We start from the raw sequence: 26,553 nt of genomic DNA, 5'->3' as shown, positions 1-26,553 counted from the left end.
TTATCTGAACAGTCATGTTTGAAGAAATCAGGAAGCTCTTTTTATAAGGATTTAATTTTCAGGTGTGAATTACAGAAAGAGAGGGTTTTGCACGGTATTTGAAACCTCCTTCAATATCTAGCACAAGTGGTATATAGCTCAATCCCTCACTTCAAGGAATAGACTTGATACTTACTAAAAAATGGCTTACTAAAAGTAACTAGCACACACCATTAAGTCTTTTTAGATTGAGTTAACTTTAAATTTTAGATTGAATAAACGAATTAATTTTTAAATTTAATTAAAGCAATTTACTCCATATAATTTAGAAGCTAAGTTTTATACTTTAATAAAAACATAAAAGACAGAAAAAGAATATAGACATAATACTTTCAAAGTTATTTTTACTTGAACTCATTAGGCAATACAATCATTTTTTCCTATCAAAAATGTCCTGTGTATTTGTTTGCTTCTAAGTGAAGTTAAAGAAAGATGAAATGTAGAAAGAAAACTTACTGTGTACTTCAACTAGACTGTGTACTTGAACTCTGAATACATCAAATTATGATGGTACAAAGAAATACTGAAGGGGAAAAAAATTACATACTGTATTTACACGGATTCTAAGATGTATAGCTTTTTTTATTCTCCTAGTAATACAAAAGAAACTGTGAATTAACTTGATGGCTGCTTGAAAGGATTAATTCAGAAACACAGTATCTTAGAAGGACTAAAAGCCCTGGAATACATTTCTAAAAGCTTCTCAAACTGTAAGAAAAGGTAGCTTAAGATTTATAAATTTAAATGTAAATATTTATTTTAAAATCAGAAGATGCTAGGCTGCTAGTAGCATTTTGTTCATTGAAAATTTCAGTAGATAGATAGATAGTTTTGTAACTTTTCTTTGCTTGATAAACTACACAGTAGTGTCCTGAACTGTCAGTTTTCCGCTGTGGAGTATTACCCGCTAATTTAAATGAACAAGTTTACTGTGTTCAGGAAAATGAGTTTGTACTTCCACCTTCACTTGGTAGGTCACCCTGCTAATATTTCAGAGACAGTTCTCTACTCCTAGCTCTTTTATTTTAGCACATCCTCAGCAGCTGAAGACAGCCAGTGAATGGTTATTTTTTTTTCCTTCAACATACCTTTTCTTTGTGTTTGAATCACCATTTTGTTTAGTCAAGCATATCGTACTTTGCAGATAGTAATTTTTACCGCACGCTGTAAATGGGGGCAGTAAGTCTAACAGTGGAGGTGCAGAAGACCTTAGGGGAACAACTAGTAGTAGTTGTATTTCTAGTTATTCACTAAAGCTGCATTAAGCCCTAATTCTATGGTTACTCTATGCAATTTCAAGTTACCAAAGGTGGCCTTGTATGACAGCTTTGCCCGTTGTTTGCAAGGAGAGCTGAAGAAATAACTGTCTGATAGGCTTTCTCTGTATCTTTCCCTGACTTCTGTTTATACCTCTTATTTTTTTCAGCTAAGGCGGGAAATGTAATTAGAGGGTATAATGACAGTTACAGCAGCCCCAGAAACATGAGATTGATTCCCATGACGGCTGAAAAACCCTCCATGCAGTACATATAAACAGGCCCAGTTTCTGAGTTCTAATTAACTTTATTAATGTTTAGTGCAGGAAGTACGAAGGCAACTTAAACAAGGATATAAAAAGCACTGGAGCATTGAAACACTGGTTTCGTGTAACTGACTCTTATTGAAAGACATATTTTTCAGCGTTTTGTAAAGAAAAATAGAGTAATTTAGAAGAAAGATATTAGCTACCTAATACACTCTTATAATAACGAAGCTTTAAATAATGGAGCAAAGATACTAATAGTAGCTTCCTACTTGGTAACATAGGTAGCGATTCTTTATGATGTGCAATTAATAAATACGATAGCTAACATGTAACAATGTACAATGACAGTGCGATAAAAGAGATGCAATTATGTGCAAGATTCCTATTGTGCCAGCAAATAAGACTTTATGGGCTACTGGAAAATGAGTTTGGGAAAAACCAATTGTAAAAACCTTTTCCATTACATGTTCCTTCTATAGAAACATATTAACTCACATGTGAAAAGATAAAATATTACACTGGTAAATAACTGTGAAGACATTTTCCCCCACTATGGACACAATTGCAAAACTTTGCAATCACAGAAATTGTATATATTATTTTGATATAATAATCATAACTAAGCTTAACAGCAGTGATATATTAATCACACATAAAGTATATTTTTTGCATAGATTTTTTGTTCACTGTCCATGGATTTCCATTTTGTACATATATATATAATTCAGCAAGCTTTGGTGCTCTTTGATGAACTCAAACTGGAATATGGCTGATTTATATGATACATAGTTCCTATTACTATAATTGCAAACAATGCTATAATAATACTTTTTAGGTGCTAAAATCTCTTAAGTATAGAAATTGCAGTAGAAAAACTAAGATTACCTTTTCTGTTACTTACTGACCCTTATTCCCAGGCATGATGATTTAACAATATTTAAAAGATATTCCTATTTTGAGAAGCTCTCAAAACATGTGGTCAGCAGTTTGTCCACTAAAAGGATTGTGCCTTGGAATAATTTAGTATCTGTTTTCTTCTGATATTTTTTGTATGCTCAGTAGGTAAAAACATACAATAAAAATAATCTTGCAGTTACACAAAACTATAGTATCATTTTGTACAGTCTTGCAAATGAACAGCATAGAAGTAGATCATTTATCCATAGAGAAGTTCGGAACTCAGAAGTATGTAATGTCAATAATAGAAAATTAGTGTATCTTTAAAGATGTAGGCTATCATAGCTTGTTTTTAAGCTTTGATTTAATCCTTCATATGATTATTCTATAGTGCTCGCAGTCTTGCCAGGAGAGCTTCTACTTCTGGCATGGTTTCTCCCTTAGAAGGAGACCCAATACGATCCATTTTCTTTTCTTTGTTGCCTTCTCCATGACAGGTTTCCTTTCTCCCAACAGCCTTGTTCCATGCCGTAGAACTTGTTTCCATATCATAAGTAACCTCTTTGGTGACTGGGCTTCTTGTCAAGTTTAAACTGATATTGTGGTGCGAACATGATTTCTCTAGTTGCCCTTTCTGGTTCTCTGCAGAAGATAAACCAAACAAACCTTGCTTCACTATTAAAATACTCAGTTTCAATATTTTGTAATATAAAAGACCTCTTGATCAGACAAAATTTTACATGCAGATGATGTACTAGAAGGAGTAATAATTGCCAAGGAAGCAAGACAAAAAATATTATCACTTCAAAAGCACTGGGCTTGGTCCCTTGGAATTGATACAGACTTTACATGACTCCATTAGATTAGCATCCATATTTCCTATAAAATCACATATAGAGCCTGACGGGATCCTCCTTTCTTACTGGAATCAAGGAGAAAACAGAGTACTCGCCACCTCTCAGTGTCTTCCAAAATTTTATCTGGTAAATTACATTACTTACGTATTTTTTTAATTGTTCAAATTTTAAAATGTATTTAAAAAATCTATTTCAATTTAATTATCCATTGTAATAATTTTTCTTTCCTTTGTGCCAAGGAAATTACAGCTAAGTAATTTTAAGAATTTGCATAACTTGCTACTTTTTGCTAAACAGTACTGGCATTGACTGTCACAAGAAGTTGCAGTCAGTCAATATCCAGAAGCTTTGCTCAATTGACATGTATTAATAGACAGATTTCTTTTTTTGTTCCCCCCCCAATCAAGTTACTGTTCTCTAAACCAGCATAGGAGTGGTCCCTCTCATAGATCTCAAACTTTTTAAAAACAGGTGTACTCAATATTCATGTAACCTTGAGCAAGGCTTGAAAATGGCTTCAACAAACTTGACATGACATTTAAAGTTTTTTGGTTATTCGCTGAAAGATGTTCCATCATCCCAGTAGTAATGACTTTGGAGCACAGGCAGTCACTCATGACAGTGTGTTTTATGTGAGTGCTGAAAATTCCTACCGAAAACAGCTTGTACATTAAAAGGCAGCTGCTGAAGATATTTACTGCACTGTCATTCCCTGACCAGGGGCCCTCGGTGATGGATGAGGATTTTACACACTTTCTTGGACAATCTCAGCAAATTTTGTAAGTACGATCACCTTTTGGCAAGTGGAAGAAAATAAATACCTTCTTTCTATCATCTTCTAAATCAGATAACCAATTCTTAATTAAAATTTGATAACAGCCAAATTTTGCACTTAGCTGAAAAATGTAATTTCCATTTTATACTATGGAAAATAATTTGACCCTGAAGATGCAGCAGCACACATTTCAGTTCTCCTGAATTACAGGAGGCCAAAGATTGGGTATGAACACATCTTTATAATTACATATAATAAAACCATCACATATAATTAAAATATCCCTGTTGTGTACACTCTTAAATATCCCATTCTACTTAAATGTTTATAGTCATCGATTCTGAACACATATTTGCAGGCTGATAAAAGCATGCTACCTGTATCAATATACAAAATACTAGCTGCACCATAGCCCTTTTTGTTTACATTCAGTCTAGGGGCAGTGGAAAAAATACTTGGTGTTTTGAAGATCAATACATTTGTTTAAAGTAGAAGAAAACATACTGTCATATAATCAGAGATTAAGTATAGGTGTTGGACTTACAAAAAGGCAAAAAAATAAATTAGGCCCTGAAAGTAAGCTTCTCAAGTGTACCAACAACCAAATTTTAACTACTTTGCAGTTCAGCGGAGTCTTCACCCCAAAACACTCAAGCATGAGGATCAATTAGGTATGATGAACTAGACTAAATAACAGAGGTGGTGAACACTTATGAACTGAGGCCTCAAAGTAAAATCTTGCTATATTTTCCCCAGTTTCTCATAGTGTGCGAGGGGCAGAGTAAGGTGCCTTAGAGTGAGATTTAGAGCAGCAAATAGTCTAAGCAGGGAACTGCGGCAAGTTAGCTATTAAGTAGTAGACGTCGGGTTCTATGTAAAGTCTTGTCCCACTTTGAAACTCGGTGACTGATTTAGCCTTGCAGGAAGGTGTATCCCATAACTTGCTGCTTACAATCTGGAATTGTTGCGTGGGGATAGTGACTGGGTAAAGCTGACTACAGCTGTGTCTCCCCCCCCCCCCCCCCCCCCCCCTTAAAACAGCAGCAATCGTGTTGATATTTGTGACTTTCTAGGCATAGACTAATGAGTGGAGCATTCAACTTGAAGGACAGTGTCTTTCCCTTCAGTCTGAGGGGTCCTGCAACAGTGGGAAATGGGATTGGGAAAGTGCCTTAATCACTGGCCAGTTTATGTGAGTAGTCCTTGTTTCATCTGTTGTAACTGCTGTGCAGTGAAGATGCCACGATTCACTGGAAAAATCACAAAGTGTCGTGGTCTTAATACATGACACTTTACCTAGTGATTAGCAGCACTTCCTAAATAACAAGAACACTTTGGTCTCAGCCATGCTACAAAAAATACTAAGCAGGTAGTGTGAATTACAAAAATAATTTGGACACACATTTTATCTAAGTCCAGTTTTATCATGTCAAAGTTATTTCAGCTGCTTCCTAAAACATGTGGCATCTTTACTGTATATGTTGTTTCAATCAAGGAGGAGCTTCTCCTTATAGCATTGCTACGCCTAAGTGCATGTCCAGTATTAGCAGATGTGTAGATAGGCAGTTCCCTGCTTAGTAAACTGGCTGTTGTGAATTTCATTCAGAAACATTGAACTTTGCTTGGCCTGGCTCAGAAAGCATACATATTTACATACTGTCCTAGATTTCACTTTGGTAAATATGCCCCTAAAGAATTAACTGCTGTAATACTTGAGGTATACATGCTGCTAGTGGCATTCTTCTTATCAGAGTGAAAGATCACTTCCATTTAAGTCAAAGTTTAAAGTTAGTTTAGGTACTAGCAAGGTAAAAAGTCTCACTAATTCCTCAGAAATTAATGTCTACCCTGCCAATTTTTTATTTTAATCAAGCAGGAATTAATTTGTGTTAAACCCAAACTCTTAAACACCCTGTACTGCTTCACACACCGATTCAAAACTTGCATGCATTGGTGATTTGGTACCCCATCCATTCCACTGGCATGACTTTGGATTGTTACCACACCTCCCTCAAATCCTGCGCTATAGTGGTTTAAAAAAGCCAATGCACATTGCATATGAATTTGAAACTACAAGGCTGCAAGCTGCTGCAAGGTTAGCATGTAACTTTGATCACAACAATAGAAGAGCTGGACTTCCTTAGTTCAGTGTGATAAAGGCTATAAAGCATAGAATTATTTACTTTCAAGAAAAGCCCCAAGTTGAGATTAACTGACAAAGTAAGCACAAGAATAAACAGCCATTAATATATTTCTATTAGAAATTAAAACCTTTTGAACCATCAGAGTAATGAAGTTTTGGAATGCACATATAGAAGTGAGAGCAAAAAACCATAACCAATTATAAGCTGGAATTTGATCTGTTTCTGAAGACAAATTTTGACATGGCTGCCTGCAACAGCAAGGAGATGGCTTAGTGACATTGGCCACCATTTTAATCCTACGTTTCTAGAGCAAGGGTACCCACAGAAAATCCACAAACCATACAGATATTAACAGACTTTTCCTAAACTACTTTGAGCCATTACATCACGGACATACGTCCATTTGGTTTGCGCTTTTGGCAGTAAACTATATGTGAAACAAATTGCAGAATAAAGTAAATATATTTACACACTTACACACCTTGGTTCAAATACACTTTTAAAGAATTGAATATAATAAAGTTATAGAAGGTTAAAAGAAAACTACTCATGGAAAGGCACTTCTACATGACATCTTGTTAAGAAGAAAGCTTACATTTCTGGAGATGCGCTATTTGTCCACCTACTGTAGCAAGGTGTACCTTCCGGCAGTAGCAAGACAAAAAGAAATCAGACATTAAAAATCACTGGATAAAACCAGAACTTATTAATTTGCAGTATATATTGGAATTAGTTGAGACAAATTTCTAATGTTTGGTCACTTTTAGTAATCAAAACCTGTCGTTCACCTGTATCACAACAACCACTCTGCAGATGAAAAAAAAGCAAAAACTTTGAATTCATGTTTAAGTTTTCTAAACACTGGGGTGAGAAGACATTTACCCATAATAGTTTTGACTTCACTGCTACTGAATGCTTCCAGGCACGGGTTAGGCAGAGATCGTGTTGTACACTACTAAAGTCTCGGTGTCCAGATTCCATGGCATTTAAATCTTTTTCTTTCCCTTGTTCAATATCTAAATCTTGTGGGTCCTTCAGACCTATTAAAATTCAGTTTTGACAGATACAAATTTCCTGAACATTGCTGTTAATCAAAAACATTTCAAAATCATAGTCACATAACCCAGAGCCAAATAGCTACCATCATCTAGATACAAGTCTTTTAAAATTACTTTGATTAACAGCAATGCTCAGGAAATTCAGTTGACAGAAAATTGTGCTTAATAGCTTTCCATAGTTTAAATGGTGTCCTAGCATAGAATAACTTACAATGATATGCTTATAATCTATTAAAGGCTACATACTTTATATTCAGAAAAAGGAAATTGTGCACTAGTATGTGAACAAAAAAAAAATCAGCAGCATGAGACCTGCCTGCTGTGAACTTGGGGAAGCAAAATATGATCAGTTGGAGATTTTTAAATCCTGCATAATACTGTTATATATTAAATTTAGTAGAGAACAAAAATGATTGCAAGAGACTCACTAAAGAAGAGATACGGATTTTTTTAAAATGACTAATAAATATTTAAAATAAAAAAGGACTTTGAAAAGCTTTATTTCATTGCATAGTTTCTCAATAAAAGTCTTGATACTAAGGACATATTTAGTTTTTATGTAAATACTTGTACACCGATTGAAAAATAAAGTTGCAAATACAATAAGGACAACTGCATTACGTGGTATTATATGTGTGTATTCCAGTCATACATCTCAATGTGGGGCATGACAAAATCGTAACATAAGAAAGAACAATTGCAGTTACAACCTCATTACATCTTTTACCAAGTTAACAGGGAAAAATGCTCAAAAACCCAGTGGAATATTTCTGATCTCTCTGGCTTGTGATCTGCATGCTACATCATATTCCTGAAGCTATGTCTATGCCGAGATTTCCTAAAGTCCTCACGTACCAACCTTACTATCATTGCAAATTATTTTTATATTTTAAGTCATGACTTGCCTGTGCTAGAAGCTACTCTGAGGGCATGTCCCTATGCCAAATGGGTTTGGCTTGGGAAAAGTAACAGCCCCAGCCGTAATCCTCATCACTGGCTCCCCAGTGCGGTGCTGTAGTTTGTCTCTGGTTCCGTGTCCCTGATCCATGGAACTGAAAGTCAGGGAAAAGCTGCACCACCGTGTCGGTGCTGCGCTCACGTTTTCCCAGCAAAAGAGCAGGGGAAAAGAGGACGTGTTTTTGACAACAGTGTGATGTGCTGATTCTGGATGCCACTGCAGAGCATTCCCACAAGCTGGAATGCTTGCAGCAGTCCAGCCTCTGTCTGGAAGTCCTGGCCATCTTCCACAAATTACACTAACCGCGTCATCACGCGTGTCCCAGTGCAACCTTACCAAGTGTATTTAGACAATGGTCACACACCATGAGCCTTGTGAGGATATCAGTGTATACCCCCATATGCTCCACCTAAATAAACAGAAACCCATGAGAAGTTAGTCTGGAGATGTTCCTAAAGGGTTCCCTTGCCAATACCAAAGTATAAAGCATCCCTGGTGCTTTGCTGAAGATATGAGGAAACGCGCAAAACAGTTTCTAAGCGTGAACTACTTTTTCTGATATAAACTGGGCAATACTGGCTTATGTTTCAGACGGTTGAGATTTACTTAGGTAGACTCTTGTTTTGAAAGGCTGAATGTGACCACTGCTGGCAGACATTTTGAGGACCTCGGTTTTTAAGTTCAGGACAAAGTGGAGGTCCTGAATTCCCACTTCAGCTGCATCTAGCTTCAGCTCTAAAGTAGATAGCTGGATTGGGTGAAGGTAGCAAGGTTTTGGTAGCAGGGGGGCCGTGGGGCGGCCCCTGTGAGGAGCGGCCGGGGCTGCCCCGTGCCGGACACAGCCGGTTCCAGCCGGCTCCAACCCGCCCACCCCAGGGCACGGCCGAGCCTGTCGCCCCTTTATGCCATTAGTTGCCTCTCTGATGGGACCGAGTGTACCCTGCGGTGATAATAAGGAGGTAGGAGGGGGGTCTGGAGCGAAGCCGAACCTGAGAAAGCAGGAGGAGTGTGTTTTCCCTAAGTGTTTAGATTCTTTCTTTGTTTCTCAGTACCCAGATCAGTAGTTATATATATATATAAATTGGCAATAAAATAACTTTCCCCAAGTCAAGACTGTTTTGCCCGTGACAGTAACTGGTAAGTGATCTTCCCGTCTTTATCTTGACCCATGAGCTTTCCTGCTCCTGTTCTTCCTATTCCCCTCGCCGTCCCACCCCACCAAAGGGAAGACTGAATGAGCGGCTGAGTGGGAGTTTGGCTGCTATCCGAGAAGAAAACACCACATAAGCTTAGCCATAAGAAATCTTAAATTTTCCCATTAAAACACCCCACCAATTCTAAAAATTGTCATTTTGAACTTCCAGATTCCAAACTCTTGGCTTTTTACTATCAGAAATGTCAACAAGAAAATCATTAATTCTTGTTTTCCTCTCAAGTATGAAATGGGAGTCTCGTTTCCTGCACTGATCCCCTATTCCTGTTAGTGCCTAAGATACTGGACAGTTGCAAGCCCTGAGTTTTTTCAGGTACCCGTGTTTCCTTAATGTCATTTATACAGCCCAAAGTTGGCCTTCTAAAATCCATTCCCAGACCTTGGCATTGGTGTTAGAACATAAGAAGACACAATTATCTTTCTTAAAAGCCTGCCTTACCACCCAGAAGCAGAATTTAGACATAATATGAAAGACTGCTATAGCTAGAAGGTCCGTGTCTACTACATAACATCACTCAAAAAATGGGATAGCTCCTTGCTGGATAGTATAATGGAAAATACTTTAAATACTTTTTATTGCCACTTTTTCTTAGTTGCATATTTTTCAACAATTTCTGTGACTGACAAGGGTAGGATTGGAGAATGTCCCTGAAATGTTAAAGGAGTGCTGTGTGTTGTTACCAATTAGTTCAGTTATACCCTGCAGCCCCAGCCCTAACACCTAAAGGAGTGGTAGCTATACTCGAATGATCTTTGCTTGATAAGTAATTTCTTACACCTTAGTATTTCATGCTAAATGCTCACAACTTGACTAATCTAAAGCAGACAATAATTAATGACGCATGGAAAAGTGCCACTGATTTTTGGAACATTTAAAAAAAATAATTTTTATGCACATTTCATTTAAAAGTTGCTGCTGTTCTTGAGTATTGTGTTAAAAAGGTGTGAAACACAAAGAACAAACGCTAATCAGTAAGTTCAATTTAGATGAGACAAAGTTTTCAGAAACAGTGAATATAGGGGTTTTTGTTCATTTCAAAGGCAAGAATAGAGTATGTCAGTGCCAAGTGAGGCTAGCAGAGGATTTATAGAAACTGAATTTCAAAGAAAATCTATTACAAACTGTGAGCAAACTAATCTGTGATGAGAGGAACTATGCTGGACCAGCTTCCTTTTACTTGGCCCTAAAGAAAAGCCTTTAAAAATTCTTTTAATTCCTTACCTACCCACATCTTCTAAAAGACTACTTTAAGTGCCTGTTGATCACTCCATTCAATCTTCTTCCTATCTTTTCCAAATGTATTTTGCATTTGCATTGAGTAGGGACCAATTTCTTTGTTTAAACTAATATATTCTCACCTCTAATATGGCAATGACTTTTGTTACAAGAAATGCAACTATAAGTTACTGGGATTTAAATGAAAGTCTTGAGTGCCTGTCAAGATGAAAAGAGAACAAAAGTGTGGATCATACTACTGACAGAAATCACCCAAGGTTTTTATGTAAGTGAGAGAAGAAAACTCTGAAGGTGTCTGATGGCTAATTCTGATTTAGGAGTTTGGCATCCTCCCTATTTCACTCCAAATTACAGTGGATCTTCTGTGTCTTCTCACGCATCTTTCCCCAAATGAAGGCACATTTAGGAGTTTCTAGGAAACTGCAAATCATAACCTTCAAAACCAGAAACCTACTTTGTGGTCATTATTGATTTTTAGAGCAGACAGTGTCGTGGTTTAACCCCAGCCAGCAACTAAGCCACCACACAGCTGCTCACTCACTTCCCCCCCGACCCAGTGGGATGAGGGAGAAAATCGGGAAAAGAAGTAAAACTCATGGGTTGAGATAAGAACGGTTTAATAGAACAGAAAAGAAGAAACTAATAATGATAATACTAATAAAATGACAGCAGTAAAAATAAAAGAATTGGAATATACAAATGAGGCACAGTGCAATTCCTCACCACCTGCCGATCGACACCCAGTTAGTCCCCGAGCGGTGATTCCCTGCCCCAACTCCCCCCAGTTTATATACTGGGCATGACGTCCCATGGTCTGGAATACCCCTTTGGCCAGTTTGGGTCAGCTGCCCTGGCTGTGTCCCCTCCCAACTTCTTGTGCCCCTCCAGTTTTCTCGCTGGCTGGGCATGAGAAGCTGAAAAATCCTTGACTTTAGTCTAAACACTACTTAGCAACAACTGAAAACATCAGTGTGTTATCAACATTCTTTGCATACTAAACTCAAAACATAGCACTATACCAGGTACTAGGAAGACAATTTACTCTATCCCAGCTGAAACCAGGACAGACAGTTTGAATCATTCTTTAAAAACTAAATGTGTAAGTCTTTTAATTTCAAAATGGATAAATGATTTGGCAAAACCTTAGTATTAATAAATAATAAATTAATCTTCTTATTTATGTTGGGACGAAGGGGGTAAAAAGATAAATATTGATCCACATGGATACCCTGTGGCAGTGGGTCTTCAGGCAGTGGCCAGAAATGTTATGCAGCCTAGCTGTTTATGGGATTTCTCCCAAGGTACAAATAGGATAAACATCAACTTTTGCTCTTCTTTATATCAGGAAATGATCAGGAAATTACCAGGAAATTACAATGATAAAACCGGAAGTTAACATATTTAGACTATTTTAAACTCCTGAAATGTGGTTTATTACTTGGGTTTTTTTATTTTGTTCACAAGTATATTGTACCTTGCCATTCCAAATCGTCTTTAGAGTTAACAGAGTCAAAAATGATGACTGTGTAAGTCAGTGAACTGTGACAAGATACATAAAGGTCCATAGTCTAAAGCTATCCTCTGTTCAGCCGATGATAATTTATGTAGATCCCACATCCTAAACTGCCCCCGATGCCTTTGAGCAGTAGGCACATTTAGTCCCCAAACCTGTCTGCATAGCATCTACCTATAGATGAATACTGCTTTCAAGGTATGCTTTGATAAAGAATTTCAGGAATATGCATAAAGACTGCTGCCATCAAAGGAAAGCCACTGGCAGCTGCAATGGGTAATGATAAGTAATAAGCTGATGAAAATAACCAAAATGGAAAAGAAACACACAACTTGTGTCATCTTTTACCAATTGTTGTGGAAAAAACCACAGTAGGAAGCCTCCTACCTCTGGAAAATAAAACCCCCAACAAATCCAAACAACAAAGCAAGTCTTAAAGACACCTGATATTTATGAGATTCCACTCACTGCAGTTCTAATAACATTGTTTTTTCTGTTAAGTATTCACTATTTAGCATAGATATTTTAAAAAACCTATGGAACTATGTCTAGTAATTGCCTTAAGAATGTAACACTAAATTATTTCTTATCTACTATTCTTGATATTAAATGTTTACAATCTATTCCCTAACTATTCTAATAACTGCTACAAAACCATACAATTTGTATTTCCTATTTTTAGCCCAAACTTCCATTCCCAGGTTTATATCAGCAATCAGAGTATTGGTAGGTTGCATTGCCTGGAGATAGAGCACAAATATTTTGTAATGTCAGATCAAACCAATGGGAAAAATTGTCTTTCCCTCATCACCTGTTGCACTTCTCTCCTAAGGAATCAGTCTGCTTCTAAAGGAAAAGGGATCTACAGAGTTGTGCAAACGTTTTTGGGAGCAACATAAAGATGAGAGGCTAGAGCTAAAAGTAAATTAGGTGGGTGTTAGTTTTAATAGTTGAGTAGAAACATAGTTTTCTCACATTCCTGTAACAGGCACAGGACCAATGTCCTGGGGCAGTTCTTGCCCACACTGGTCACAGGCACAGTGGGCTGTCATTCACTATTATCCTAAAGATTGCAAGAATAGCATATGGCTCTCAGGCACCTCTCATTTTAAAACATTTTTAAAACAAGTCTCTGGAGGGAAGAAGGGCAACAGAGAGCACTGCATGCTGTTGTTGCTGTGGCAGGTGAAAGCGTAGTGATTTACTAAACTGGAAAAGTATTTATGAGAACTCCAAATCCTAAGTAGATCGAAAAAAGATTTACACAACATTGATGTCAGCTTAAAGATATCTGTGCTTCTTTATAGCATGGGTGCTTCTCAACAAGACAGAAGCAGACCTGATTGTGAAGTTCAACCCGTGTAAACTAACATCCAAGATTGCCTTCATGAATACCCTGGAGATGGGATGAAGCCAAATCATCTTAGTTCATGTAACTTTAATTGTTCAAGCATTATTATTATGGTCCTTTCTTTCCTCTGCAAAAGCTCTGCAGAAAACCGTCAAAAGCATGCCATCAAGGAGACTGAAACTGTGTAGCAGGAAATAGTACACAAGAAGATCCTCATACAAAACTAAATATTGGGAAATAAAGGCAGAGGAAAAGTGATTCATCTTCCACTTGCTCTGCAAGATTGCATATATATTCCTTTGACAATTCTTCTCTCTCTCTTTACATGAAGCTCTAATTAATGCTATGTGCTTTCACTTAATTATTTCTTCTCTTTGGGATGGACTGTAATTAGGCCTTGCTCATGTGTGGAGAGAGACGTGATATAAAAAAATGTTTCTACTCCACACATGATCCAGCTGTAAGTGTATTTGACACCAACAACTGTACTTTGCAAGTGTGACAAATTGCTTTGAAAAGGGACCAGGATTTCAACAGAGTCTAAAAGTGGAATTATTTTTTAAAGATGGCTTTTACTGACTCTTCCAAATATTACTGAATTATGATATGAGACAAATTCGAGACACATTGTCATGGGTAATTAATCCAGTCATTGTGAATTCAAAATGCTGTGTTTAAAATCATTAATGGTATACATTTTTCACGTGATGAATGTATTTACTGCCCTATATTCTAACAATTAGACTCTTAGCAGCCACTTTGGTGTGTAAAAAAAATCAGAAGCCAACTGTAGCATTTCCAGTTTCCTCTTTCCTAATCAATTGCACGCAATTATTGTTTAGTGATAACCAGCTAACAGAAGTTAATCTTGCTATGTAAGAGAGGATTTTTTAAATTTTAAGAAATTTAAGACACAATACATCTTTGTGCTTACAGAAGAAACCTCTCTCCCTTACAGGGGAACTTAGAGAGAAAATTTTACGTAGTCTATGAAAAAATAAGATCGACTGAAAAACCAAACCCTTTAGACTCACTGAGAAATCAAGGCAGAAGGCAGTAAGACCTTCCAAGCCACTGAAACAAAGGATTCTTACATATAGACTTGGTTTTCCTTTGTCTGTTCTGACTTATGAAGCAGCCTTGCAAATGTGTTTAGCTCAAAAGCTGATATTAAAAACAAATGGTTAGAGATCATCATAGTATATTAATTATGCAAAAGAAGCCAAACCGAATTTAATTGGAAACCACAGACTCCAAACAGGAAAAATCTTCTTTTTTTTTTTGACACAGACAGTTAAGAAAACATTTATGGTAATGCCAGAGCATCTGCTGATTACAGTCAAAGCTGCAGGACCCCAACATTAAATCACTGAACCATCTTGACAGCTTCTGGGTGTTTGAGTTTCATTCTAATAATAATTTGCTGTGAAATTTACCAAAATTTGAAAATTAGCCAGAAAATGTTTACAAAGAATACAGGTAAGAGTAAATAAAGTAGATATAAAATTAATTTTCATCTGAAAAAACATATCTAAAATAGATGTTCAGCACTTAGACATTTCAGAGCTGCATGTAAATTGGTAAATCTCTAAAAAAGACTAAGCACTTTAAGAATAGAATATAATTTTATCATCCATTTCCTATTGATTGTGACCTATCACTTTTTTTGTTTAGAATTGTTAGTATGCTTGTTTGTTTAATATAAACACAGATTAGCTGTTTGAAGGCGGCCTGCACCATTTAAAATCAATTTTTAATTCCTGACACCTGAGGATTCTACACAGAACAATATACTTCATTGTAAAGCTTTAATTGCTGCATCTATGTGCTGCAGAGGGTGATTACTTGAATAATAAGTATAAGAGACGTGTGCTCTGGTTGCTAAGCAAATGTGAGTAAGAGAAAAAGCCCAAGAAACGACGTAACAATGAATCAAGGTGTGATGACAGGATAATTATTCTATGAACTGTCATGTTGAAGGACTCGCAGAACATTGACCTGCACATGATCACACATCAGAAGACTGCCTGAGGGGTAATTAAAATAATACACAAGGCCAGCCAGTCACAAAGAGAAAAATATATGCTTAACTTATTTCTCTGTAGCATGCACGGTCAAATGCATTCTCATGTTAAATGTAAATGCTTGAACAGTGCAAGCATTCAGAGGACAACAGATTACAGCAAAGACCACTGAAGTTTATCTGAACTAGCATTAATGCTTTTCTTTCTTCAGTTACTCTGGGCATTCAGCTAAATATTATTCATACTATGACACATTAAAGCATAAAACATGTGAACTGACTTCCTAAAGGAAGTTGGAAAAAAATGTAATCCTTTCAAAATACGTTTCAGGTTGTAACGTAATACTTTATAAAAGAATTACTGTTGTGGGTTGACCCTGGCCAACAGCCAAACACCCATCCGGCTTCTTGCTCACTCCCCTTTTCTATGAGGTGAGGAGAAAATAGAAGGAAAGCAAAAAGACTCATGGATAGAGATAATGACAGTTTAATACAGATAGCAAAAGCTGTGCATGCTAGCTAAGCAAAATAAGGAGTTCATTTGCTCTTTTCCACTGGCAGGCAGACGTCCAGCCACCTCCCAGACAGCAGGGCCTCAGTTGCTTGGGAAGACAAACGCCATAACCACGAACGTTCCCCTTTCCTCCTGCTTTCCCTGAGTTTTTATTGCTGAGCGTGACATCATATGGTATGGAGCATCAGTTTGGGTCAGCTGGGCCGGTTACGTGCCCTCCCAGCCCGCTGCCCACCCCAGCCTCCCTGCTGTGTGTGTTCTGGGGACGGAGGCAGAGCAAGCCCTGGGGCTGTGCGAGCACTGCTCAGCAACAGCCCCAACACCGCTGCGGTACCCCCGCTGCGGTACCCCCGCTGCGGTACCCCCGCTGTTCTCGTCGCTCGTACAAAGCGCGGCAGCAGCACACGGGCTGCCCTGGAGAAAGTGAACTCCACCCCAGGCACACGCAGTAAAACTGCAGATTTTGTAACAACGCCGTACTCACTCGGCTGCCATTCTGTGTCTAAACTTGATGACAGCTGTTCACGTGACAGATTTAAGACTTTCAAGGCAGACTTTTACACAATTGCGTTTTTCACTCTTGAGGCTTTTGTTCGGCTGTTTACTGTATCAGTTTATCAGAGGGGCATACACCCCTCTACAAGCCTAGACTTCGGCTCCGAGCACATACCCCTGATCACGTTCAAGCAACGTATTCTGCATATCCTTCTCACGTGCAAATGTGCAGAGACACTTGAACTGCCTTTAAACCAGCCATCATCAGTCTTGTTCATGGCAGAAACGTTCTTTGCACTGTCTGTGCTCTTCAACCTGCTTTTTGGGTGAGCTTTGCCAGCTGTGTGGAGTCACTGATGGTTACTACTTTGCAACTACATTGATTATAGATGCCTACACAGTGCAGACAAAAAAAAACCCATAAAACAACCTATTGCCAGAACCAAGTTAGTCTGTGATGGAAACCACTTGTTTGTGCAGAAGAATAATAAATTCCGAAATCTCCTCACTTTCTTTTCCCCCTGTTACTCCTTATGTAACTGAAGATACTGGAAGACAGCCAATTAGAAGCTCTGTGGATACTCTTCAAAAATTTAAGACAACTGAGAACACCTGAAAAGATTTTTTGGAACACAAGGTAAGCGTACAGTTTATATGTACATAAATTCATACAGACCAGGATGTCCATAGGTTACTCTCAGGTTGTATATAGGCACAACCATCGCACATTTCTAAAAACGAAAATTCTTTTTCTCCCACCGTATTCTAAAGAGATGCTAAAAACACCTTTTAGGAAACACACTGCATGTAATAATTATCATAATGACACTTCTTTCTAGAACGAATATGTTCTGTAAACACATTGCTAGCTCATCAATGAAGTTACTCACTCATACTAAATATACTAGAGTTATAGTCTCAAACCTTTTCTAGCATCTTCATTAGTGCTCATTTCAAAAGAGTAATGCTATACCCATATAGCTTTAAATGAAGGAAAACAAATGCTATTGAAAAATCTCCCAATGTTCAGCAGCTCATTGTGGTCTAAGTAAAATTTATTAAAATGCAAATCTCAAGCACGTTAGTATTAATTTCAAAGTAACATCCTTTGTAATAAAATAATACCACTTACAAATCTAGATTCTCAACATTAGCCAGCAGTGTTAAGAATAACAATTCAGCAGACTCCAAAGACATTTGTAAAAATTTTGGAGCAAAAATAGTAGGCCAGATATTTGTATATTTTTACTCCAGAAATATCTTAACTGAGGAAAACAATGGGGAAGGGAGAATATCCTCTGCCTCTAAGAATTCAGCTATTGCAACTGAGAATTTATCTGACATCTTCTCTTAAAATTGTTTGCTTTTTCTGAGCTTATTAACCACACAGATTTTTTCCATAAGTTAAGCTTAAGATCAGGACAATTTCAATAAGCTGAAGTGGATGTATAAATTTAACTCTTTCATTATCTAAGAGTATACAGCTTAAACCAAAAGTTTGATTACATTTGTGTAGGTGCATTTCCCTTTTCTTTACATTAACAAACATTTTTTTTTTTGTGGTAATGAATACGCTAAATTTCAAACCAGAAACCACAAATCTAACTGGGCTTATTATAACTACAACTATGAAATACATATAATTCGTTGACTACAGATACACATGTATTGCAGCTACAGAAACAAAACCAGCTCTTTTCTTCAGTGTTGTATAAAATTATTTGAAACGAAAGCATGCTTAGTCCTGTGCATCCTTGTGCCTGACCAAAGGCTGTTGATCCCAGTGTGAGATTCACTGGACTGAATGAATTTGTGCTGGTTGCCTTAGGCTCCCTTCACAGTCAATGAGGAGAAACAAGCACTTCCAAACTGCACTTCATTTCACCCTAATGTAGATACTTTAAACAGGTAAAGAGAGCTTATGGTAACTGACTCAGATGTGAATGCCTGCACTCCAAACATCTAAAGTTGACTTCTGTATCTGGAAGCTTCTGACTTTTGACTACAGCAAAGTCTGCATAAAAGATGGTGTTCCTAGTCTGGACAGTGACAGCAGATTGTAAAGATCATACGTTGTCTGTGAGGGAGGACAGGGTGCAGATTCACTGATTGTAAGGCCTCATAGAACATTACCGGTATCGATCTCACCACCTATTTTACACAAGCTATAGAATTTCACAAAGCTTTTTTTGGCTGCATAAAGAATAGAACTGAAATAAATTATATTCTGGTTGCTATAGTGAACACTTTGGATATGAACAGGGGAATTCTGTTTTGTATATAACATAGTGACAAGAAGTGTAGATGTGAAAGTTGCTGTTATTAAGTTTGCTGCTCAGCCATTAGCTATCTCAATTTTTTCCTTTTTAAAAATCCATGTTCACTAATCTTTTTCTTACACAGACATAGATCTTATAGTTGTTTAGGTTCCTGTCTCTTATAGATTTGATACCCATGCTTTTGTGTAGCTTTGCAAGTTTCTGACAAGCTGGAAACCTATTCTGGATTTAAAATCAGCCTGTAAAATAAATGATTCCTACTTCTGTACTGGTATATGGAATCCTACCCTTCACATGAAAATCATCACTGCTTTAAACTGAAGTTGGCTTAGATTTAGTCCTGGCCATGCAAAAGTTATAAACTCCAGTAGTGTACATTCAAACTTATGAATCTCACATCCACAGAGGACTACATGTTTTAAGTTTAGTCTTTAGGGATGAAGATATAAAAGTGATACTTTGCTTGGCAAGGCAACTCTGTGATTTTTAGACATTACTCAGGCCTGTGTGCTTGGATTTTTGTTAAGATAGCTAGCGTAGTAGATGAAACAATTAAAGGAAGAGTGATTTGAGTCCCATGAAAACATTTTATGAACTCTCAAAAAAAAGAAAAAAAATCCCGTAACAGTGCTTATGTTGAGTATGCAGCAAGTTAAAAACAAGGATAAAAATAGTATGCAGTGATAAAAACTATAACAGCACCTGTTATTCAGCACTACTTTAATTCATATAGTCTCATTGCCATTCAAAATAAGCAGTAAACAAAATATTTTCATTGGATCTTATTATATTTTATGCATATATTAAAGATTATTTGCCTCTCGCTTGTAACCATACTAAATATGATGTAAATTTGAATTATTCCATAAAACATAAAGCTAAAGAATTAGTAAAGAAAAGCATTAAGGTTTCAACATAGGAAAGGCAAGAATAATAATAAAGCAAAAACATACAAAGGTATTTTTGGTATGAAAGGAACACATGCAGTTACTTAAGACTCAATCTTTTGAAAAGACTATTTTGATTAGTCTTTTCATTATGTTTAATAGACTTTAACACTATATTCCATCTCTCATTCAGAAACAAATCCAAACGACCTATGCCCATCAGAACTGAAATTCTGATTGGGCAGAATCAGAGGGAAATTTCCCTCACTGGGTTAGGCACAGCTCCATATTCTTTCATGCATGTAGGAATGACTGTGATACACAAAGAACCGGCTGAAATGTATTTCAAATTTAGGAGACACCTTTTTTATAGGCAAGTAGATAAACAATTGGTAGGTAGCTGATGTTGTTTTGTACTGTACTAACTATGCAAACTACATAATTTTTGAGTGTAACACAAAGTGTGGGATGTTGTCTACGGATCCTATGCACCCACTAGTGCTGTATTTCACTAAAATAAAATAGTTGTAGCATATAGTAGCCCTGGTGCAGAATCGTTGTGCCTGACTCTGCAGGACAATAATGGCAAAGAGGTTGCACTGTCAAAGGACTAGTCAAGGGAAAAAAGGCAATCTTCAGAGCACAATTAAAAGCACATAATTTAGATATCTATTGCCTTCTTTCTATTAGAGAGAGCCTAGCTTAGATTAGTTTTAAATAGATAGTGAGGGCAAGTAAATCAGATCCCATGTAATTAAGCAGAATATGCCTACATCAGACCGTGAACTTTATTTACCTCCTTTACATGTGTCTAAACCTGCCTGAGAACTGCCAGCTTTGACCAGCAATTTCTGACTGATACTCTGTTTGAAAAAAAAAAAAAGTTTTTTCAAACAGAAGTAGTGTAAGTCAGATAGAGAGGTGGGCTGAAGTAGCTAAATGGGGTACATGGCAGACAGACACCGTTGAGAGTAGCGTTGTGGCTGATAGCTGGCTGGCTGTAGAGGATGCACTGACACGACTTCCCCAGCTAGAAAGACTAGTAAATCTTGGACTTGGAGTCCTCATCTGCCACGGGAAGACATTTCTGCTATTCAGAGAACAGCAGTTCTTGACTGCTTGGTTTTGGTGGGCGACATGAATGTCATTAGGAGGAGACCGTACTTCTTGTGTTAGTTCAGTAACAACAGACTAGTTTCAACTGCAATTGTTTTTCTGGGGATTTCATCCTAAATCAGATCATAATGAGAGGATAGCTTGCCTTCTAACCCTGGGACCTTAACCAGGTCTAGTTTCAACCAGCTGTTTTCATTTGTAGTTTCACTTGGTTTTAAATGGTGTTTAAGACTTCTTTAAAAAGACAGATTAGTAAGATAGCTAATAGTAATAAAATTACTGTGAGATAGTAATTATACATATTTATATAAAACATTGACTATATATGAATCTGCATTAGATGATAAAGCATCTTGCAAAGAATTAAACACTTCCGATGGATGAGAGAGTGTTGGAAAATCATTTTCAGCTGCACCTGATAGCATATAGGGAAAGGAAGGATAGGGAAAGGCAAGCTATCCAAATTTATGATTATATAAATCTAGGGCTCAAAACAGCACTTAGATTTTGTGCAGACTTATTTGATGTGGAGACATGAAATCCACTAAATAGGAGCATTTAACAACAGGAAATTACAATACAGTAAGATGCTGGGTCCAATTTAAGAAAGCAATCATCACCTGCATTTTTTAGGTTTGAAGAAACATTATAAAAAATAGAAATGAAGAAATGACATGACAAGGAAAAAATGTCTTTGATGTTGTATATTTTTGACTGATGCTTCATATTGCTTCTCTTCTAGTCTAATTAAATGTCCTTTATTATTACCAAAGCATGAGAATTTTTTTTTATTGGGTTGAAATAATATACATCTTGATATAGCATCAGTTCAGTATTTTATTCTCAAAAATACATTAATTACATCTTCTTGCTGTATTTATTAAAATATAAATAAAATATAAAAAAAAGCTATTACAGGGTAAAGCAGAATGTCTGCTAATATGAAATCAGCATTCCTGGAACTGTTTTTGTCTAAATGTAAATATTTGAAGGTTAGAAGCTACAACTATACGTGGGTTAGCAAAGAAAATATACGAACTCTGTGGAGAAAATCATTAGCTTTCTCAGACAATATTTAAAGTATCTTTTAGTGAAGTCTTCATGTAAAATGTTTTATTGAATAATTGCCATAATATTTCAAAAAATAACAATGAAATGCAACAGCTGATTGAAGATAAATTCTGTCATATTTCACGCTCACAATTTGAAGGAAATCATATTTTTATTTTTGGAACTGTTTTACTAACAGGTTTGTCCTATTTTCTGCTGGGATAGAGTTAATTGTCTTCCTAGTAGCTGGTACAGTGCTATGTTTTTGAGTTCAGTATGAGAAGAATGTTGATAACACACTGATGTTTCAGTTGTTGCTAAGTAGTGTTTAGACTAAGTCAAGGATTTTTCAGCTTCTGATGCCCAACCAGTGAGAAAGCTGGAGGGGCACAAGAAGTTGGGAGGGGACACAGCCAGGGCAGCTGACCCAAACTGGCCAGAGGGGTATTCCATACCATGTGAGGTCATGCCCAGTATATAAACTGGGGGGAGTGGGCCTGGGGGAGGTCGCTGCTCAGGAACTAACTGGGCACCAGTCAGCAAGTGGTGAGCAATTGCATTGTACATCACTTGTTTTGTAAATTCCTATTCCTATATTATTATTATTGTCATTTTATTATTGTTATCATTATTAGTTTCTTCCTTTCTGTCCTATTAAACTGTTCTTATCTCAACCCATGAGTTTTACTTTTCCCCCCCCGATTCTTTCCCCCATCCCTCTGGGTTGGGGGGAGTGAGTGAGCGGCTGCGTGGTGCTTAGTTACCAGCTGGGTTAAACCACGACAAGGTTTTACTCCCGTGAATGGGAAACATTACATTTGTCCTCATTTGAAAACTTGGTTTTCAATGTTCAATAACCTGTGTAATTCGTAAGTCAAATATACAGTATTGTCCTTCTTACTACAGAGAAACTGGTTTACAGTAGGATGCATACCATTGCAAGTAAGACTGTGGTAGCTGTTCATTGGTAGCCAGAGTTTTCTAACAAAAGCAATTGAGTAGTAGGAGAGAAAATGTCCTTATTTAAGACTATAAGGAATACTCTAATAGACAGAAGCAATTAAAAAGATATGCACTACTACACCTTTTAGAAACAGGCATTGGGAAATGTCTAGTGTCCAGCGTTAAAGACATTAGATATCAACTTGTGGAAAATAACCCTCCGGAGAAATGAAAAAAAATGCAACACACCCCACTCTGGATGATACTGTATATGAAGACTTTTCAATTCTTTGAAGAACTGAACTTTCATCACTGGTCATAAATTAGTTTATTACAATTATCACTGCACTACCTGATGACTTCCTATTTGGAAAAAAACGAGTATTTTTTCCATTCTCACCGCATTTATTGCTTTTAAGCAGTGATAAGAAAAAATAATTTTCCAAAGTAAAGAAAACCATGCATAACTGCTTTCTTTCTTTCTTTCTTTCCCCCCAAACAACAGCAATGTTGTTTAAATAACTGCTCATTTAAAAATACTTTATTTTTTTTATACATAGCTTTCAGTTGATTTCAGTTAAAAGAAATACAAGACACTTACTAATGTTGCATTATTAAAATACAAAATTAGGGGTAGTTTAAAAACCTGTTGCTTGATGCAGTTACTTTTTCACAACAGGAGGAATAATTTCTTGTAGAGTGACATGTTTCCTTATGTCACAGCTATTCTTCCTTTACAAAAGCTGTTACTGTGATGGGGAGGACAAATGCCTGCCATATATTACTATGCAGTCCATTACAATGGGTTCATTCATATTTATAATACAATCTGTGATGTTGATGCAATCACTTTAGACTTCACTGTTATTTCAAACAAATCCATAACTGAGAAAAAGGCAGGCTGTTGACAGGAGTTAATGTGGGTTTTACTCTGTTTACAATTGCTTTCTAATCTACTAAATGGCTGTGAAAATTGATGCACTGTTAGAAGTGCTTTTATACACTACTACAGATAAAGGGCTGTTATACTGCAGTAATCTCTGTAATGCTAAATTGAATTTTTGATAGTGGTTTTTTTTGTTTTTCCAATTTGAATGTGACAAGGTAGGCTACTCAATTTATGGTAAGCTTAATTCCATCAATGCAAAGCATTTTTCCATCTTTATTAATTGAGATGCCTATTATTGCTTGAAAAAAAAGTTAGAAAGAAAACTTGTAACTATCACAATATGTACTTCAGGGAAAACCTCTTGGTGGCCAAAGCATGGGCCAGAGTTGCTAAATTTTGCAATCAAATTTGTGATCTGTTGAAGCTATGCAAGTGAATCCTCAGCAGATAAAACACAGTAGTAGTACAGCTCGCAGAATTGCCTAGCCTGCCATGAAGGTAAACAGATTCTGCTTAAACATAACAAAATAAAATTTGGTGTTAGATGATTTGCCAATAAATAACTTTCCAGTGGGATTTTAGGGTGACATGTAAAGATAGTGTTCTAGTTACATGACCAATGAAATCACAGTCATAAAGAAGTCCAAAGAACGTATACTTTAGTTTACCACCCTAAAAAGGAAGTCAATCAGAAAAAAATAATAAAGCCTTTTAAGCTTCAGATTTCTCTGATAAAGAAGGTGCAAAGAAATACCAAGGCCACTGCTGATACGAAACAGGAGTACAGAAGACTTTGGTACTGTAGAATATGTGCCCTAAAAAAAATTCCCGACACACTTCACTGAAATGTCTGGTGTTTCATTAAAACCTGAACCTGAGGAATGGAAGACAAAATGTTGTTTTATGTTAATCAAGGAGCTGCTAATTTTCTATAGGAATATGAAAATATTACTAAAAATTAATGAACAGAACTTTTACATGACTTCCAACGAAAAGAAATCCTTTATATTCAAGACATTTGCATGTCTAGTAACTTTAAAATTTGCTTATGTGTTTTAATTCTACAAAATTTAATAAAGAGGCATAGTTCCTGCAGATAATAGAATAATTTAGGTTGGAGGAGACCTCTCTTGAGGTCATCTGGTTCAAACCCAGTTTCAAAATGAGATACAGTGGTTAAGATGGATCATAATTTTTTTTAAAAAATAAGCTGTTAGATATAAAAATTCAAACTTCATAATTCAACCTTGGTGACATTTAATCACATCAGCTGAATTCAGTAGTCAAACTTAACACAAAAAATGCCCACACATTTCGTGCAGGACAGTATGATTAGTCTATGCAGAGTAGTAAGTAAAATTCACTTAAACAGTATGTGAACTAAGGGACACAAATGCATAGTAACCAGGCTTCATGAACAGTAAAGCTCACAGAGCATTTTATTTCTTGTGGTTTTTTTTTTTTCCTATGACTTATTTATTTTCTTGAATGCTCACTTTTTATCCTCTCCATTTTCAAAAGAAAAAAGGCTTAAGAACTAAATTCTGTAATTCTTACAGACTCAGATGAAGAACAACTATTAAAGTTAAGTGCTACTGAGTAAGTCTTATGGATTCTGCAACATAAAGAATAAATGAAAGCTTGGCATATAAAGACTGAATGATTTTAGAAGATGACAGAATCGTAAGAAGGTACCTCTAGAGTTGCTTTAAAATGTACTGGGAATGGTCATCACTTACAAGCTATCACTGATTGTTTAAAAACCCTGTATTGATTGCAGTCGCAAATGGAATTTCATCCCCTACCAAATTAAGTAAAATATTACACAAAACAGTTCTATAGAAAAGTGATTATTTTGCTTGAGCAAGGTTAAGAAGGAAAATCTGCTGCACACCTGTAATTTTCCAATATCTCTTATCTGAGATAGCTAATACAACCTCCTAGAAACAAAAATGTTTCTTCAGATAATTAGTGGCATTTTCTAAATGCTGTTAAGTATCATTTCATCCCAACTTGCAGTTATTTCTGAAACACAACCAAAGAAGCCATCTAGTTTAGCAGCCCTGCTTACTTCAAATACTGTCATTCATCACAGCAGTACCAAAACAGCCATTTATATTCAAGTCTACCATTTCAGTAGAGGTTCTGCTCTGCAACACTGCATTATACAATGTTGCTTTCAAATTTTCAAACATCTAAAACATTGCTTTAAAACTATATTAGAACAAAAAAGAACTTAGTTTAAAGGGTAGTTTTATAATCTGAGAAAATTACAGAAAATCAGTAATTATATTATTTGGACAGTAACTCAGATTAAACTTAGCCCTCCTTAGCCTAAAGAGTGAGTGATATCTCCTTCGTTTATCTCAACAAAGTTGAGGAAGTTGATACAGGAAGTGTCCCCTTTGGTGTATTATAATACATTTACCACATAGCACTTCAAAATATGGCTGAATGAGCTATTCCTAAATATGACTGGAAGACTTAATGATGTGCAACTCAGTCCAAGCTAATGTGCATATTGCATCCTTCAGATATTTCAAGAATCATGGGGTTTTTTTAATCCCTACACTTAAAATTGTAATCAGATTTCTAACTGTCCTGGTTTCAGCTGGGATGTAGTTAACTGTCTTCCTAGTGGCTGGTACAGTGCTATGTTTTGAGTTCAGTATGTGAAGAATGTTGATAACACTGATGTTTTCAGTTGTTGCTCAGTAGTGTTTAGACTAGAGTCAAGGATTTTTCAGCTTCTCATGCCCAGCCAGGGCACCTGACCCAAAATGGCCAACAG

The 26,553-nt window shown here is 36.6% G+C and overlaps 1 protein-coding gene across 5 annotated transcripts in view; it reads right to left on the bottom strand.

Annotated features, from left to right (window-relative positions):
• Positions 1 to 366: 366 nt before the first annotated feature.
• The window catches only part of DIAPH3 (diaphanous related formin 3), a 238,535-nt gene continuing 212,348 nt past the window's right edge, over positions 367 to 26,553 (bottom strand). For 3 of the 5 annotated variants that reach the window (XM_069802603.1, XM_069802605.1, XM_069802604.1), the window contains one exon: positions 367 to 3,103. In XM_069802603.1, the coding sequence (XP_069658704.1) occupies positions 2,847 to 3,103 (257 nt within the window). In that variant the 3' untranslated portion in view covers positions 367 to 2,846. Of the gene's footprint in view, positions 3,104 to 6,832; positions 6,879 to 8,617; positions 8,663 to 26,553 lie in introns of those variants that run through there. The other 2 variants (XM_069802607.1, XM_069802608.1) reach the window with 2 other exon arrangements.

The sequence above is a fragment of the Haliaeetus albicilla genome, chromosome 15, assembly GCF_947461875.1.
Source record: "Haliaeetus albicilla chromosome 15, bHalAlb1.1, whole genome shotgun sequence".
Classification (NCBI taxonomy): Eukaryota; Metazoa; Chordata; class Aves; order Accipitriformes; family Accipitridae; genus Haliaeetus; species Haliaeetus albicilla.
This window is presented reverse-complemented; position numbering and strand designations above follow the sequence as displayed.